The 18,724-nt window shown below is 33.0% G+C and overlaps 1 protein-coding gene across 2 annotated transcripts; it reads right to left on the reverse strand.

Moving 5' to 3' along the window:
• Positions 1-4,220: 4,220 nt before the first annotated feature.
• On the reverse strand, positions 4,221-13,604 carry LOC141666957 (putative protein phosphatase 2C 60). 2 transcript variants are annotated; one of them, XM_074473221.1, is made up of 11 exons: positions 13,256-13,604; positions 12,618-12,736; positions 11,377-11,440; positions 10,490-10,598; positions 8,411-8,564; positions 7,391-7,516; positions 7,055-7,178; positions 6,777-6,853; positions 5,897-5,949; positions 5,411-5,465; positions 4,221-4,827 (listed from the first exon to the last, which is right to left on the reverse strand). In XM_074473221.1, exons 2-11 carry the CDS (start codon positions 12,732-12,734, stop codon positions 4,489-4,491), a joined length of 1,218 nt encoding a protein of 405 aa, XP_074329322.1. In that variant the 5' UTR covers positions 12,735-12,736; positions 13,256-13,604; the 3' UTR covers positions 4,221-4,488. The 2 variants fall into 2 exon arrangements, with proteins under 2 accessions (XP_074329322.1, XP_074329321.1); XM_074473220.1 differs by having other exon boundaries at positions 12,618-12,740.
• Between the last annotated feature and the right edge of the window lie 5,120 nt (positions 13,605-18,724).

The following is an 18,724-nucleotide window of genomic DNA, read 5'->3' on the forward strand; positions in this document are numbered from 1 at the left end:
GAGGGTAAGAAGTTGAGAGCTGATAAGAGAGCCACCACTTACTCTGATCAATCTCAGCCTAAAACAACCACAAACCACCACACACCGCTTGATTTTCCGGCAAAAAACCACCGTCGTAGATCTTAATTCCGGCGAGAAATCTCACTTTTTGTTATTACCATATTCTTCCGTCAACTGGTATTAATTCTTTTTTGAGATGTTTACATAACAGAACAGTAACCAATAATGCAACTTAACTGCCATCTTCTTCCATATGTTGTACCAATTGTTAGTTACTATTTACAATTAATTGCTATTTACTGTTTTATGTATTTTCACAGGAGACGTGGAATTTAGGCAGAACAAGTTCTTTCCTGCAGAAGAAAGGCAAATTGTAACTGCTAAGCCAGATATAAACATTGTATGTCTTCTTCATGAAAAGTTCTTAAGCGATGCTTAGCACCATCTACTGCTGGAGGTGAGGGATGCGACAACGTGACTATGGTCTTACTTGAGTTTAAAAACCAATCAAGTCGGCTGCACCTGCAGATGAGGAAGCATCGGTTTCTAACCAATTTAATGTTCTATCATCCATCGAGTTGGCGGCACCTGCAGACAAAGAAGCCTCCGCGTCCATCCAATCTGATCTTTCTCGGGTGCTATGTTTCATAATGTGGGATGTCTTTGGCTGTTGATATGTATAGTTAATTTTACTAAAGATATTCATTCATCTTGTGTGGCCTTGCCACCGTTTAATCTTAAGCCTATTGTGTTTCACTGATTTCTACAACATCCTTTGCATTTTTAGTTCACTTACGCCTCTCCTATAGTTTGCTTAAAATGAACGTAGAGTTGTACATATAAAAGACTGAGTTTCAGAAAGACAGAATCCTGAATATTATATAAATGAAGGAATCATTAAAGTCGCCAAATATCATGACAGAAAATATGCTAAATTAATATAATAATTTAATGAAATTAGTAAATTACTAAGAATAAGGAGATATTATTATTATTATTATTTTTTTTATTTAATTATTTTTTTTTTGAAAAATTTATTATTATTATTGTTATTGTTGTAAATAGAATCACTACTGATATTCATACCAATAAGTCAATAACAAATATTTAAATTAAATAAATGGGGTTGGAATGACTCGAACCCGCGTCTCTCCCTAAACCGGACTCTGATATTATGTTAAATAACCAGTTTGTCTCGAATTTTAAGGTGGTAGAGAAAGGCCCTAACAGAATCTTTACCATTAATGATAGCATGTATCTCACATTATCCGGTTAAGGAATACGAGGCGATGGTATCAGAGTAATGGGCTGAGGTTCGAATCCTCACACCCCATTCATTTAATTTAAATATTTGTTGTTAGTATTGATATTGGTATTGGTTATATTTGTCCTTGTCAATCCTATCGAAAAGTATGATATGATTCAGGAAGAGTCTTAAATAATATAAGATCTTGTTTACCCCATTTGAATATCCTAAAATAAAATTAAGAATGATTTTCGACTTGAAAAATCTGAATGATTTCAAATATTGGTAAATGTTAAAAATGGAATTAAATTTTAGAAAAACGAATGTTTTTTCAATATAAAGGTTCTCACTGAATTCCTAAAAATTGAATGTTGCGTAAGAGGCTAACGGAGATAATCCGGCTAAACAAGAGGCTAGCGAGACAAGTCAACTATTAAAGGCCAATATAATGTCTTAGGTATCTTATGACCGGATGGACCGGACGGAGGTCAGTACGGGTTGATTACTCGTATTCTTATTAAAAGATGGATTTTCCAATCCAAGATTTTGATTTTATGAAAAACAAAAGTAAAGGTTTAATTTGTGCTTTAATCACTATTTCTATATCATGTTTTGACTTATATTTAGAATGATTGATACATATGAGGTACGCATCTATATTATACTATAATAACCGGAATGAGCTATAATATGTATTTTAGTTAACTGCTCATTTTGGTTATTCATTTTCATCTTGACCCTCAGATCTTCTTTATCAAATAATCTGTGCCGTTAGATCCAAATACTAAAAAAAGACGCTACACAAGTTCTCAGGTTCGAATCTCGTTAACAACAAACATTTATATTATTATTTATAAAAATACATTAAATTCTCAGGTTCGAATCTCGTTGACAGCAAACATTTATATCATTTATATCTCACTAACAACAACAAATATGTACATAGATCTTATCAATAATATACTATTTATACATTTGAACTTAACTTGAAATTATACACAATAAAAGTATAATTATATAATCATTATTTAGTATTTAATTATTTATATAATTTTTTAATAAAATTACATAAAATAGAATTAAAAATATATAAATATTAATTAAGACCCGTACATCGCACGGGCCGTAAGCTAGTAATCACTTATATATATTATACTTTCTAAGTATTAATATATTACAAATATCATTTAATTATTAAGTGACAGAGAATATATACTAACATAATTTATTACTTCTCGCGAATGTCCCGTTATAAATATTTTTCAATCACTCGTGCTTATATGCATAAACAAATAAATTATTTATTATTTAGGTAACAACATAAATAAATCATCAACAGTTACAGCAAAAACAATTTCAGTTAGCACAATTTAGAGTATAATCGTGCATTGCACGGGTTATAAAACTAGTTTAAAAACTAAAAAGTAACTTGATTATTTAAATATTTAAAGTTTATTAAAACCCTACTAATACTTTCTTGGTTAAAGTTATAATAGCCTATGAATTGATTATCACATGACAAAGCATGATATGGAATTTTAATAATTTAAATTTTACGAAAACCATTGAGTTAAAAGCCTAAGATGATATAAGGTAGACCTGAAACGCTATCGTAAAAATAAAAACTATTTTAGTTAAGTGACAAATATGACCAGCAGTAGTCCACCAATATGGTTCATGTCCATTTAAATTTTTATAATATATAAAAGAAGATTTTACAAAATATTAAGAAGAATTTTTTTTACTACAGATGTTTTATATAATGATGTTACATTACCGAATCCAAATACAAATATTTTAACAAAGTCGAAAAGCAAATATTTATATCAAAAATATATTGCAACATGTTATTAATAACCACGCGAAAAGCTGTTTTTTCACCTAGTTCTAAAATAAAATATGTACAATTATGTCATCTGTATTGTATTACATATCTCTTTAATTTTGGGTAATACTAATTTCAAAAAATTATAATATTCATATTTAACTGTTAGTTTTGAATTTTTTTCACCATGTTATCTATTTTTTGGGAAAAAAGGTAATGATAGGTTCACAAAATGGTGTACAAAAAATTGCACGAAATAATATGATAATTGATTTGAAATGTTTTAATTGAGGTGTGAATACAGGAAATCATTACAATTAAAACCTAACACGTGTTATTTTTTACAAAAAATTTATCCAATTTTGTGCAACAAACATTTTCCAAAATAAAATATTTATTACAATTAAAATGTATCATTTTTTTACCATCTTTGAATCTTTTTGACTTAAATTTAATAATATTTTTATTATTTTAACATGTCCAGGTGAGTCAAGTTCTACGAGACCAAGACCTCGGAGACCACCTACGTTCTGAAATCAAAAAATTATCAAATATTTATTTTGTGAAGTTTGTTTTATGAATATCACTGATTTATTAAATTTGTTGAAGATCATTTAAGTTTAATAAGTATAATGTGTATGTTATATGCTTTGAACAAGTGTTTTGCAAACTAAACATATTTCGTTATATAAAATATTTTGTAATATTTCATAAAATAAAATATTTTGTAATGTTGTACATATGATGTTCAAAATTTTAAATAAAATAATGATCGTTATAAAACATAATTTAATAATACGTTTTATAATGTTTGCAGCAAGATTTTAGTGACAGAAAATAAGTGGTTTCCGTGTGGTTTTCAAAAAAAAACGGGGTGTCCGTAGACTCGGTCTAGGTTGAGATTTGCCAATTTTAATGATTTGTTTATTTTTAAATACTTAAAGATTCCTTCTTTCTGAAACTCTTCCTTTTGTGAGACTCATATTATAACTTCGTATACTGTAACCCATTTTTAATAGTTTAATTTTCAACCAAAATTTAATTAATTTGTTTATAATCTAACGGACGATTTTGGCAAAGTGAACTAAAAATGAAAAACAAGTACCTCTACATTCTAAACTAAAATGCTAAGGATGTTGTAGAAATCAGTAAAACACAAAAGGGCGTAAGTTTAAACGGTGCCAAGGCCACACAAGATCAATGAACATCATTAGTAAAATTAACTATACATGTCAAAAGCCAAAGATCTCCCACATGAAATATAGCGCCCGAGAAGGACAACGAAAACATAAAGTTTATCTGCTCAAGCTAAACCATCTACAAATTATAATCATCGGATTACCCCCAAATCATCAGACACGCTGAATACTATATAATTTGACAAGGGGTCTGACTAATGTGAAGTGTAACAGCAGCACTAGTTTGATGATTCGCCTTTAGGAGACGAGGGTGATACAGTGTCAGATTGGATGGACGCGGAGACTTCTTTGTCTGCAGGTGCAGCTGACTTTATGGGTGATACAGAGTCAGACTGGTTAGAAGTTGAGGCTTTCTCGTCTGCAGGTACAGCCGACTCGATGGGTGATACAACATCAGATTGGTTACAAGCCGATGCTTCCTCATCCGCAGCCGACTTGATTGGTTTTTTAAACTGAACTAAGATCATAGTCATGTTGTCGCATCCCTCACCTCCAGCAGTAGATGGTGCTAAGCACCGATTAAGAACTCTTTCACATATCATTGAAAGCTTGTTTTCCTGCGCCATAAAGTAATTCTGAACTAAAATACAAGTTGAAATTTCTGAGCAAATATGATTACATCATGGAAGTAACACGGAGCTGAATCTCTAAAGAGTTTAGTTCAAAAGACGTTTCATCTCAAAGTAGACTGCAAGAAGATATACACCAAGTCTCTACACAAGTGCCTCTGTTAATCTGCTCAAAGCAGTTCTACGCAAAATGGTTTAATCTTACGACATGCTTTCTAGCAACTTGAGTGCAACACCTAAAAGTCAGCCCTCAACAGAATACCTATCATAAAACTCATCTTCATAATTGACACGTGTAAACAGAGTAGTCTGAATGACAAGATGTATAGTAAGTAGTGCATGGGACAGAATTAGAATTACTACTCCAAACTGAAATGGAGCACCACTAACACTCAATGATGAAATCTTAGGAACATGTATAACAAAGTGGAATCACACAGAATGTCATAAACTCAACATTTCAAGGTATTTGAAACACAGAAATGAGAAGTGAGTGATTGGTAGCTTTTATCTACAAATTTTCTTGAATGTGTACATACAAACTTAAACCAATGAAGAGAACAAAATTTACCGATTGCAGCTGCTCATGTATAAAATCTACAAGTTGCTGGCTCGTCATGCAGTCCCTGATAAGATTTCCATTCAGACCATCAACAGTTCTACAGCCGAAAGATGAATAAAAAATGGATACTACAATTGTGAAAGACAATGCTATAGGTTGGTCACTGTCACAGCGTCACACTTTTTATTAGAAGCCCAAAAACGCCCTAATACAATCTGAGAGTAAGACTCAGGGAGCTTTAGTTAAAAATGTGGAGAGGGTGGACACCGTACAATTAGATGGTACGATTCATATACTTAAAATGATAATGAGAATCAAGCTTTTAAAATCAAAAGCTAGTAGATCAACCAAATTTTCTTAGAAATATTGCTTGGTCTACAATTTTTGTATAACGAATTCAGCACTATTTACTATCAACCGCTACTTAACTTGTTCATACTTCATAATTCCACAGATTAAAAAATAACAAAGCACAAGAAAGAGAGAGGTGCATACCAGATACCATCACATGCCAGCACAATGAAATCATCGTCATCACAAAGCTCAATCTAACCAGAAAGTTAACATAAATATCAACATTGCTTGAAACATGAGTTAATTATCTAAAAAATGACGTTATGCTTGCTATTCACCAAATATATCTATCAGTAGAAGAGAAAAATTAAGGTCCACAAGGGACCATGAAACGATACAGGAAGTAATGACCAAGCTTTTACAACGTATAAAACCTAGATGGAAGCAAAAAATAACATAGGAAATTCAGTTCCCTGAAATTTGAGATGTGCGGAAGGGTTTCTGCCTTTCTGGGCAATAGAGGAAGAGGTTGCTGATTGAAGACAATAAGTACAAACACAGGGAAGAAACGCCACAAGAAAAGATTAAAATGATTAAAAACATTAAAATAAAACTATGCATCGGTCACCAAAAGGGGTCCCGCTAAACTTCATTGTGGTGCACCAACTAAAGTCTTAAGACTCTAGCCTCAATTTAGCTAAGAGTAAATTCTTTGATTCATTTAAGAGTAGATGTAAAAAATCTTATAAAGTCAGAAACAGGTCCACTTATTGTACAACTGAAAGAGCATGACCTAGACCCATATTCCGCTTTATAACAGTATCTTATATATAACAAGGTTACGGTTATGAAATCTTTTCCATATTTTGGATTAATTATAACAAAATTTGACAGCTGAATTGGTACCGGGTCAATATTATATTAAAAAATTTCTGGTTCTCAGATTGGTAGAAGACCTCAATTTCTAGAGAAGTCTCCACCAAAAAGTGGTATAATCAGGGTCATTCATGATGAAAATCAATTCATCGGCACTCCTTTATGTTAACATTATTAAACGTAAATTTTCATGAAGAAGACATACAATGTTTATATCTGGATTAGCAGTTACAATTTGCCTTTCTGCAGGTAAGAACTTGTTCTGCTTAAATTCCATGTCTCCTGTGAAAAGTAAATAAAACAGTAATCAGCAATTGTAAATCGTAACTAACAATTGTACTATATAGTAAAGAAGTTGGAAGTAACTTGCATAATTGTTACTGTCATGTAAACAACTTTAAAAAGAATAAATAACAGTGGTACTTACTGCCAAGCAAGCATAGTACCTTTAATTATCAAAACACGTAAGTAAAAGGTTAGTACCTATAGCTCTTGCAAGATTTAGACTCCCGTTAACCCGGCCTGCATGAATAAAACCACCAGCTTTTAAAATTCTCTCCCTCTCAACTTCAAGCTCAGGTTTATGATCCCGGGAAAGATTGTATGCCTGCAGAAAGGAGAGGCTTATATAAGTTGCACACCCAGTGTTAATTCTAAATAAATATTAATTATCAGGACATGTATTTGGCATCCTTGTAATCTCAAATAAGTGCTAGCTCATCAAAAAATTGGTTCCTTCATGAATCTAGCAGTATCAATAATTTCATATAAATGATCTACAAGGAAATCACAGGAACATCTTATGACACTTATTATTACCTGACCCTTCCTAGATATTACACATCGAGAGTCTCCGGCATTTGCCACACATACTTCATTGTTTCTGACAATCGCCACACAAGCTGTACACCCTGACGTTGGTCCAGAAAAATCAGAATGAGGGCCCTGAATGCAACATAATGGATAAACATATTAGAAAAATTGGCACAAGCACAATACATAAGTGAAATCACAGGTTATAATTGATTACTTAATTTAAGACTAATGCCTTCGATAATATTCTACTCTCCTTGATTTTAATCTTCCTCAAGAAGAAAGGCTTACACCTAAAATATTCTTCAATTTTCATGAATAACATGTTTGGGACTTAAAATTCATCCTCCGGAACAAGAGCACAATACATTAGGAACCACGGTCCATGGTCCACGCCTCCACGGTCTACGACTGATTACTAATTTAAGATCAAAGCCTTTGAGAACGTTATACTCTCCTTTAGTTTTCATCTTCCTTAAAAAAACACTCGGACATAAAATAAGAAAGGTTTTTGATTCTCCAATTTTCATGAATGACAACATAATCCGTCCTCCAGAACTGACATGCTACATAAGTGAACCTAGGTAAAGATAGATTACTCGATCAAAGGTCATTTCATTTCAGAATAGTATACTCTTCTTTAGTTTTCATCTTCCTTTAGAGGAAAGACTCAAACATACAAGGTTTCTAATTCCGGACTCATATTCAATTCTCCGAAAGCTTTGACAATTACCTAGTCTATCTTTTTGATCTGATACTTCATGTCATACTTACAACATTGGAAAAGAATAATGAAGCAAGATAACAAGCCATGATATTCGTGGGCATTATCTGGCATACTCTTTGTTGTGTGAGTGAGTGGCATCGACAAAGAGATAGGCATGTGTACACATATAAATAACATTAGATCATCCCATTGTTCTCTATTAACATTCTAATTTCAGAGAAAGGATTAGTGGGTATTTCCGGTTTGAATCCCAAAGTACAAAGGATAGAATATAACAGTGATTATATTATAAAGGATACCTCCTCAAAAGCCCAATCATCATCTTTGTCATTTCCGTTGCCGCCTTTTGGGGACCAGATTAAGCCTTCTAGCATACCAGTAAACTTGTTCATTTTGTCACCCAGGACAGAAAGCTCTCTCCAACCTCTTTGTCCACGCATCATTTCATCCATTCTAAATCAAACAACATAAACTTATTTGTAGGCATTTAAGAGAAAACTGTGTGAAAAGTAGACGATTAAAGAAAAAGGCACATAAATAAAATCTACAGATAAGTTCAAACAGCATAGCAATGAGTTTCCATACAATCAAATTATGATACCTCCGGTATGAGTGATTGCTGCTTTGTTAACACTATTATATTAGGTCATTAAAATCAGGATGTAGGTTTGTAAGGTGTAAAAGAGAACTGTTTTTTGTAAAAAATGTCATAGTCAAGTTACATTCTTTGTGCAAATAATGTTATCCTACATATGCAGTAATATCTGCAGCACCCAACAAAAAAGAAATACTGCTGTAGTTCTGGCCCCATAACATAATCCATTCAATGGAATAAAGATATTCAGCTAAAGCCACCATCTCAGTGGATGATGAATTAAGATCATAAGAGTAAAATTTGATAAACTTTTTACAGTCCCAAATGAACACAGCTTAAACCTCTCACTAGTCTTTTAAAGAAGTAGATCGATTACCAAAGAATGTACAGACCTAGTCCTACTTATAACAGTGCATCAAATTTTACAACATATCTTTTGACAGGAAACATACCAGATCATCTATTGATTTACTCCCTAGTCCCTCCATTTCTTTTCTAAGTGTCGTTTTTTGACCATGCACACTTATTAAGAATTGTAGTCAATAGGCTTTTCTATCATTAATGCAGTTCTATTTTCCAACTTTAACCTTCATCTACCACCACTAGTATAAATTAAATATTAAATAAGGGTATTTGGGTAAAAGGGAGATTTAGTTTCTTGAAAGTACAAAAACGACACTTAAATTGGAATTCAAACCAAGTCAAAAAAAAGACACTTAAACGGAGGGAGTCGAAGTTTACGCAACATTATGCTAACGTCTGAACAAGGATATATATTTTTCATTTATGCTTCTTCTTATCAATCTCTAAAGGAGTGAGCAATCATCAGACTTGTAAAGGTAAGCCTAAGTAGCCGCTCTCCCCGAGTAAATACTATATACATATAAGATATAAGCTATATATTGCTGTCCAAATTTTGATCTGCCTAGTTCTGAACTTCTGCTTTGTTTTATAAGTTTCAAGTGTTACTATTTTTGTTCAATTTTTTGTTATCGTTATATTCTTATATTTAAAGTAAAAGATATTTTCATTATCATATTCTGCTAGCTAGATTACTTAATACAAACTTTGGAAGTATATAGGACATTTTTATTACTAAACTAATAATACATGTTATTCTAAAGTAATCAAATAAGGTGTATTCAAGCATAAAAACTTTGCTACCTATTTTATAACGGGAAATTTCTACTTTAGTCATTAAAAATTAAAAAAAATTAAAAATATTTGAAGTTTAAATATATACTAATTGGAGATTTTATAACATCATTTGCTAACCTGTTATTAATTTAAATATATTTAACACAACTAAAAATAAATATTAAAAATTAATAATTAATAATTCTGGCCTACCCTCAATTCCATTTCCAGCTCTGCCACTGTCAAGTAGTATAATTTCTTAACAAGGATAATATTACTAATTGCTGAGGAGACTTGATTATACTTATTACTGTGAAGTGTGAAACAGATTTTGCATACATAATTTTGACAAGCAACATATAGGATCATTAGTTGATCCCGAGGTTCAAGCAAATTTATGACTAGCGTAGGAGGATAGATATTATTCGCCATGCACATTTGGAGTTTGCTTATTTGTACCAATCTCTATCAAGGCAAGCAACTATCATACTTGTCAAGTAGTCTGAATTGAAGTTTCTCAGCAAAAACATTAAGTGGATCATTCCAATTATATAATATATCCAGTGTCAGTAGCAAACTGAAAAACAGAATATTCTTAAGGAGACAAATATCTTATATAACCAATAATTTATCAGCAAGGCATAACCTGAAGAAGGCTCTCTGAACAGACGTCCCAACATCTCCAGCAGCATAAGCTTCATGCTTAAGCACTTGTTGATGAAGATACTTGGCACAGAATTTAGCAACCACCTTGCCTGCGGTTTGACACATTCCAGACTATAAAATCTATATCTTGTCATTAGCCAAAACTCAGCCCAATAATAATTGGCAAAACAACAAGAAATCGCAAAATTTACAACAATTCTTTAAGTCACATCCTACGGTAAAATGTCTGAAAAAAATTTTAATGGTAACCGTTGCAACTAGGAATTTGTCAGGTTAAACCAACTTAATTTGTGTAAAGCAAGTAATTTCAGTCAATAAACTAAATGTGATAATGGAAAACAGTTCAAAGTTGGAGTAAAGAATAAATGAAAAAAAATGTTTTCTGCAAGCCCCTATAGAGCAAAAAGGAATCAACAAAATCTATAAATACTTCATAGCAGCACATGCACATGTGTGGAAGAAGAGATAGTGGCAAGCAATATATTTAGCAAAAGATCTCTTTATTTTATGTTATCTTTTTTGCAAAATGTGATGGGTGTAAATCAAGTTTGAAATTACAAACATTTCTTTTAAATAAATTCGACAAAATTAGAAAATATCCATTAAAAATTATACAAACGGTTCAAAATATGAAATAAAGGTTTAAACTTCATAAATCACATGGCATATAATACATCTTCTCCATTCATATATGTACAATTGTATGTCACATCTAATATCAAATACGGTTGGCTCGTAATTAAAATAAAAAAAGGAAGATATTAAGGTGATCTTCACACAATTACTTACGGACTTCCAGTTATTCCCTTTACCCTGCAAATTAAAAGATAGAAAAATAGATACAATATCTGGCATTTGGATACTCACCTCCATGGCCATCATATACCCCAAAAAAGGAAGTACGTTCGTCAAGATCAGTCAGTGCTGCATGCTAAAAGAAAATGGAAACAGTTAAAAAAAATTCCGAGCCAATCCTGATACATGATACCATGCACTATACTGTTTTCATTTAGGAAAAACCACATACCAAAACTATTACATGTGATTTTATCTTTTCGTATAACTACTTAAACTTGGATCAGCAATTCTGGGTTTCTGAGACAAACGTTATCGTCCATCCCTCTGAAGTAAAATACTGCAATTCCTAACGATATATAGATATTTTAGTTAAATAAAACTAAACCAACCATTTAGTTACTCACGGTCTGTTCAATTTAAATCTTTGCAAAGCCTGAATTTTCAAAAAGATTGTGATGACTTTCCTTTAAAACCAAGAACCAAAGTGGTGATCTCCGTCGATACCAGTTTGCCAAAGAGAACTTGGGAGTAACTTCAATGTATCACAGAAGTCTAGACCTTTTCAAGTCTGCCATTCTATGTGATATCTATAGGCAATTGTATCTTCGCATTAGAACATTTCAATCAAGTAAACCGTGAGGTTCAACATTATTTCCAGATTTCAGTTAATTATATTATTATAAGACATGGTAACGTCAATAACACAAATTTTAGTATGCCTCTAGGATAAAGAATTAATGTATTTAGACTACGTTTTGTCATTGGTTCATCTTCCATATATCAATACAAGTTCACACAATAAGATGAAAAACCATATATGCCAGGACTTCACCCAAAACTCAATTCTACCACAATATCTTCCCGGCTAATACCCTTTTGTTGATTTGATATTCTAGGCCGCAAAAGAACAGGTCTCTTCAAAATCTCAATTTAATTTATTAACAAATGGTTGGCAAATATCTGTCAACTTTGAGAAAAATTCAAAAGAATATTGTTGCTCATGGTCTTGATACAGTTCATGACCACAGCTTGCAATTAATTAAAATGTGACATTCAGTCGCACACATTTTCTTCTAAAACAAGTCAATCATTATCACATGCAAACGCTAATAGATTAAGGCATTAAACACGGTTTTATATGTTAATACGTATACTTGATTCACCATAAGCTTTATCCATCAACTCCAACACAAACCTTCAACACACTCACAAATAATGAAATAACCATAAACGTAGAAAGAGGGAAAAATTACAGGTTACACACATAGCATTATGATGATGACTCAAAAAACACTGTCTTAAGTACTCACAGCATCCTCCATAGAAGCACGCCAACCTTGCATAGATGATAAACCATATCTAAGAGTGTCATTTTCACCGTCTTCCGAAAACTTGTCAGTTTTTGGAGTACTGAGGTAGACTCCCATCTCTAGCTGAAGTTACAGAATATTGTAAATAACATAATATATCACATAAATCAAAATCAAATAATACATATATATACACTGAAACAAAGATTTTACCATCAAAGACAACATAATTGATACTTTACCCATGACCCAAAATTGAACATGATAAAAGTTATCAACCACCAAATTCTTTGACTTGTCTAATCATACAGAAAGAAAGATTATTTTATAAACAAACTCACAAAAGCACATTAAAAAAGAACCACTTACAAGATTCTAAAGTCCCAAACCAAAATTCTTGAAAATTCAGTTGAAAAATACAACTGAATCATTAGATATGACGAACCATAAATTCCTACAGGACACTAAAAAAACTCAAAAGTACAGAAATTTCAAACACCCAAAAACTAGATCCAAGCAAACACTTGAGAACTATCAAGATCTAATTTCATAAGCAAATTCAAGAAAAAACAATAATTACTAAAAAAATAACAAGCCCACAAAAAGAAAAATACATTAAAAGGGTATAAGAAAATCACCTGTCCGGTTGACTTGGGAGTCCAATCAAGATTCTGAAGGTTTAGCACAATCAACAAAAACCCAGAAATATATTCAAGAATTTAAAAAAGAAAAAATAGATTAGAGCTACAGAAACAATGAAGTTACTATAAATATATGAATATTGGTGGAGTTAAAGACAGACACAGGAATAAACTGGACGGACAAATATAATTGACTTTTGGGTGACTAGAAAATACATATACATAGTATATATTTATAATAAATTTCTGTAAATTCCCAGATTTGCTGAAACTATTTATGCATATTCTGGTACTCTGGTAAATTATATATCGACACAGATTTAAATATTCTGTGGGTGGGTGGTGGAGTGTTTGTAGATATTATACGTATTATTGGTCTTTTATTAAGGTGATAAAGTTGGGACCTCTTTCTTGAAAACTAATTTACAAGTCAGTTTTCATCTCAAGTACCGGTAGTATCATTTTCAAAGTGAAATTATTTAATATCGGCTCCGCGTGCGGTGAATTTTAGATAAAACCGTAATCAAAATTTTAAAACCACATTAACAATGGGTTTGGCCTTTCTATCACAATTTAAAAAAAATGGTCCAAAATCTCACAATCCGTGAAAATGACCATTTTTATCACATGAAAACACATTTATTATTTACGTTTTTATAAAACGCATTTTTTTATTTACGTTAATATTGATTTTTAAATATAAAATAATTTTTCAAAAAAATAAAAAATATTTTTTTTTTGAAAAACGCAAAGGTTGCGTTATGTAGTAAACGCATAGTTGTATTGCGTTTCCAGCTAACAGGTTCAACTTTGCCTAGCAACGCATATAATTATTGCGTGATCTTCAACATTTAGCAACACAATTAAAAGTTGCGTTTCTTTGTGATATGAAGGGCCATTTCGCATTCTTATGATATTTTGGACCATTTACTCCCAAATTGTGAGATTAAGGGCCTTTTTTCATCATAATCAAATCCATCACAGTTTAAAAAAATAGTTCCGCCAAATTCAAGAAGCAACAAATTAATCACAATTAAAGAGTAAAAAAACATAAGATAGTGTAAGATAAATGCAAAATTACATCAGAAATATATGTGATTAGTTTCTAGAAATGAGATTTGTTGTACATCGTAAAAGATATAATTAAGGGTGAATAAAAATTCAATCATTCTGTAAAACTGACCCAATCCAAACTGGTCCAATATTTCGCTTTTTTGAGGCGACCAATCCAAGTTGTTCGAAACGAAAGTATTAATGAATTCGTTTTTTAACCCAAATAGGTTTGATTGGGTGGGGTTTATTAAATATTGACTCTTCGATAACTCAACCCAACTCGTGCATATAATTTAGTACTGTTGTCTTTGTATAGTTGTGATGGAATTAGTACGTACATTCTAACTCTCCTAGTTCTAGTTCGGTAGTAGTGTCTTTAAACTCTTATTAGCATAATTATTCATTGTTTAACATCCATGCTACAAGTTATTTGGGATAGTAAACTACTGTAAATATGAATTAATCCCCACAAATTTTGGAGCAATGAATTGTGCAGTGCAATGTTACGTAGAGTAATCAGCCAGTATCCATTATACTTGCTTAAATGGGTGAGTTGTTATCAACTTTTTTGTGCTTTCATTCAAATAAACTTATTATTAATGTACTAAAACATTTGCTTGGTTGTACTAATCATCATATATTACATAAAAATGGTTGACATCAGGAGAAGTATTTTGACCCGATCAATCCGATCCGACCCAACTCAACCCAACATGTAAAGGATAGGATTGAGTTGGACATATATTTTCGAGTAAACATATTTAATTTTTTGTAAACGGAACTTATTGGGTTGGGTTGTTTTATTGCCTCAAACCCGACCGGCTCAACCCGTGTTCACCCCTGAATATATATTACTAGAAGAAATATCATACACTTTAGGATATATATTACACTTTAACAATCAAGGTTTTCGCAGAAGTTAACATTGACCATCAATGTCCAAAAATGTAGATTTTAGCCATCAAAATTTGTTAAACAGGATGGATCAGCCATTAGACCGTTAAAAAAAACGAACCTCACTCTCGATTTTTTGGCGAGTTCAACATATACTTAAGCATATATGCATAGATATAACATATAACACATAAAGTCTCTCATCTCTGGCTCTCTCTCGCCTCTCTCTCGACGCTCTTTCACGTCCTCACTCCTATCTCTTATTTCTTATGTCCCAATATATATCTCTCAATCTACATCTCTCTCTCTCAAAACAAATACAATGAACTCGTTTTTAGGTACTCCTCGACGTGAATCTAATTTTTTTCAAAATTTGTCCTTCATTAACATAATTGAAATTATGTTTTGATTTGACTATGTAGAAGCAGTCTGAGGTAGAAAAAACAGACAGTGTAAAGTTTTTAGGTAATTGGGGGATAAAGAGAGTTCATTTGACGAGTATGTGCATCAATTATTTTTCGGTTATTACGTATTTTTGTTATTAATTTTGAGAGATCTAAACCTCATACGATGTGTTATATGGTATTCTCAAAACTTATGAACTCGAGCTGATTCAGAAAAGAGCTACTTTATTCAAACTAGTCAAGATGTAATTATTAACATCTCATACGCATTGATAGCTGGAGACATGTAAAGTAGATTGATTAATCATTTGGAGGACAAATCAAAATCGATGAAATCTAAGTGTTCAATGGTTTTTTCCATCTCATAAGAGATGAAATCTCATAAGTGTGATGATGAACTTTACACTCTAGAAGAATGATAAGTGGCATTTTATACCACTTAGAACGTCTTAAAATGGCTTAAATTGGTGTCTTGAAATCAAGTTTTTTTGTGTATTTGATGCGTTTTTCTAGTGTTTATGCATTTCAGGGTATTAGTTGCATTTCGGGGGAGGAATCATCAAGAATAAGCCTTGGCATGTGTTCACCATTGCGAGAGGAAAGGAACGGGCAGATTACGGCGAAGAAACGGAGCAAACTTGGATTTTTTCCAGTGGAGGCCTGCGCGCCCGCGCAGCTATGCTGAGCGGCCGCGCAGGGTCGGGAATTTTGCTGAATTATTTTAGACTGCTACTTCTGTTTGGTTTCCAACTTCTATGTAATCTGAGTTTTATGGGACTATTATATAAGTAGATTTGAGACGTTTTCACAGGGGGGATTAAGAAGAAGAAGAAGAAGATTGTGTTTTACGCAAGAAGCGAAGGAGATAAGGAAGAAGACCGATTTAGCACACCGCAACGAAGAGGAAGCATATTTTCTTGTGATTCTTGTTTTGTTGTAACGTTGGATGCTAGTTTTCTTGCTTTGACTTATTTACTCTTGTGACGTACTCTGTTTTAATATAATTAGTTTAGTTATTATTTTCTTGTGTTTGTTTATCATGATTTCATATGAACCCATGATGGCGATAAGTTCTATTATGGGCTAATCGTGATCATGGGGTTGCAACGGATTTATTATGGAATTCTTTAGTTAATTGTTTAATACTTTGGTGTGTGATGATTGCTTGATATCTAGTATTGGTTGTGCGTATTCGTCTTATGTACGTCGCAAACATATAAGATAGGGTGTTAATCTCTTGTGAAGTGACGGTGGATCTTGAGATTTAGAACTTGCCATGCTAGCATAGGTTCATGTACGTTGTGCATGATTAGTGGGTAACTCTAACCGTTTTATTTGCCCTATGTAATCAAAAAGGAATAACTTGTGCTTAAATCGTTGTGTTGTCAATTTCTGTAGACATATAGGAACTCAACATAATTGATGACTATTCAACTTCTATCTTAATTGTGGATGCTTGGTGGAATGGTATTAGTACAATGAAAGTTGGCTTTTATCAGTTTCGTGTTATTCGATTAATATCATCACTGTCACATGCTAAAGGTAATAACAATGGCTATAGAAGGAAGTAATAATGAAGTTGTGATCTCATGAGTGTTTTATTATTGATAAATTGAAGTGTTAGTTAAGTGGTTAATTAAGTAGTTAATTATAGTTAATATTTAATCAACAATTTTAAGTGTTATTATCTTAACATTGAGAAGTAATCATACAATGGTGAGTGAGTTTAATTAGACAATAATTTAGTCTGAGTCTCTGAGGGAACGAACTAGAAAATATTCTATATTACTTGCGAACGCGTATACTTGCGTGAATATTAGCGCGTATTTTCGCCCTAACAAGTTTTTGGCGCCGCTGCCGGGGACTCGGCGTATTTGTTTAGTTTATGTACTTACCATCATTGGTCATTAGGACTCAGTGATTAGGACATAGTAGTTACTTATTTTTTTCTAGTTGTGTTTCAGGTACTTTAGCAAGCGTTTATGCAAACTCGTTCTCGTGCTCGCAAGAGGACTTTAGATACAGCTGAGGAGACAGACGAAGTTCTTGATATTCCGGAGAAGTTAGATTTTGAGGATTCGGATTCAGGAACTGAGCAGAAAGAACCAGTAAACATGGGAGATCGTATTGTTCAAGCTGATCCAGCTTTTATGGATTTTTCTCGGCCTAAAATTGATGACATTCAGTCAAGCATCCTTCATCCGGCTATTCAAGCTAACACCTTTAAAATCAAGCCGGGCACTATTCAGATGGTGCAGAATTCTGTTTCTTTTGGAGGAGCGGCAACTGAAGACCCCAACATGCACATAAGGAATTTTGTCGAGATCTGCAGCACTTTTAAGTATAATGGCGTGACTGATGAGACTATCAAGTTGAGACTTTTCCCATTCTCACTAAGGGACAAGGCTAAAGACTGGTTACATTCTGAACCAGCTGGGTCCATCACTACGTGGCAAGATCTTGCGCAAAAGTTTCTGGTGAAGTTTTATCCGATGGCAAAGACTGCTGCTATGAGGAGTGCCCTTACTCAGTTTGCGCAGCAACCTACAAAATCTATGTGCGAGGCTTGGGAATGCTACAAGGAAATGTTGAGAAAATGTCCACATCATGGAATGCCGGATTGGATGGTGATCACTGGTTTCTATAATGGTTTGGGGGCCCAATCTCGGCCCATGCTCGATGCAGCAGCTGGAGGCGCCTTATGGGCTAAAAGCTATACTGAGGCGTATAATCTTATCGAGACGATGGCTGCAAATGAGCATCAAAACCCAACTCAGAGGATGACGTCAGGCAAGGTAGCAGGTATTCTGGAAGTTGATCCAGCCACCGCTATTGCAGCCCAGCTCCAAGCGCTATCAATGAAGGTTGATTCTCTGGCTACGTATGGAGTTAATCAAATAGCTATGGTTTGTGAGCTTTGTGCAGGTTCTCATGCTACGGATCAGTGTTTTCTTGTAAACGAATCTGTTCAGTATGTGAATAATTATCAGCGATAACAGCAGCCTGTGCCAGCGACCTATCATCCTAACAACAGAAATCATCCAAATTTCAGCTGGGGGAATAATCAGAATGCTATTCAGCCACCATATCAGCAAGGAGTGAGTAAACATTTTAA

Source organism: Apium graveolens, chromosome 6 (assembly GCF_009905375.1).
Source record: "Apium graveolens cultivar Ventura chromosome 6, ASM990537v1, whole genome shotgun sequence".
Taxonomy (NCBI): Eukaryota; Viridiplantae; Streptophyta; class Magnoliopsida; order Apiales; family Apiaceae; genus Apium; species Apium graveolens.

What these genes read in the sequence shown, in the direction of transcription:
- LOC141666957 (XM_074473221.1), bottom strand. Translation starts at nt 12,734, where the DNA reads ATGGGAGTCTACCTCAGTACTCCAAAAACTGACAAGTTTTCGGAAGAC. An exon ending in GTTCAGAGAGCCTTCTTCAG is followed by an intron (nt 8,565 to 10,489) that starts GTTATGCCTTGC and finishes TGTTTGATTTAG; the next exon opens with AATGGATGAAATGATGCGTG. An exon ending in CTGGCATGTGATGGTATCTG is followed by an intron (nt 5,466 to 5,896) that starts GTATGCACCTCT and finishes AAATCTTATCAG; the next exon opens with GGACTGCATGACGAGCCAGC.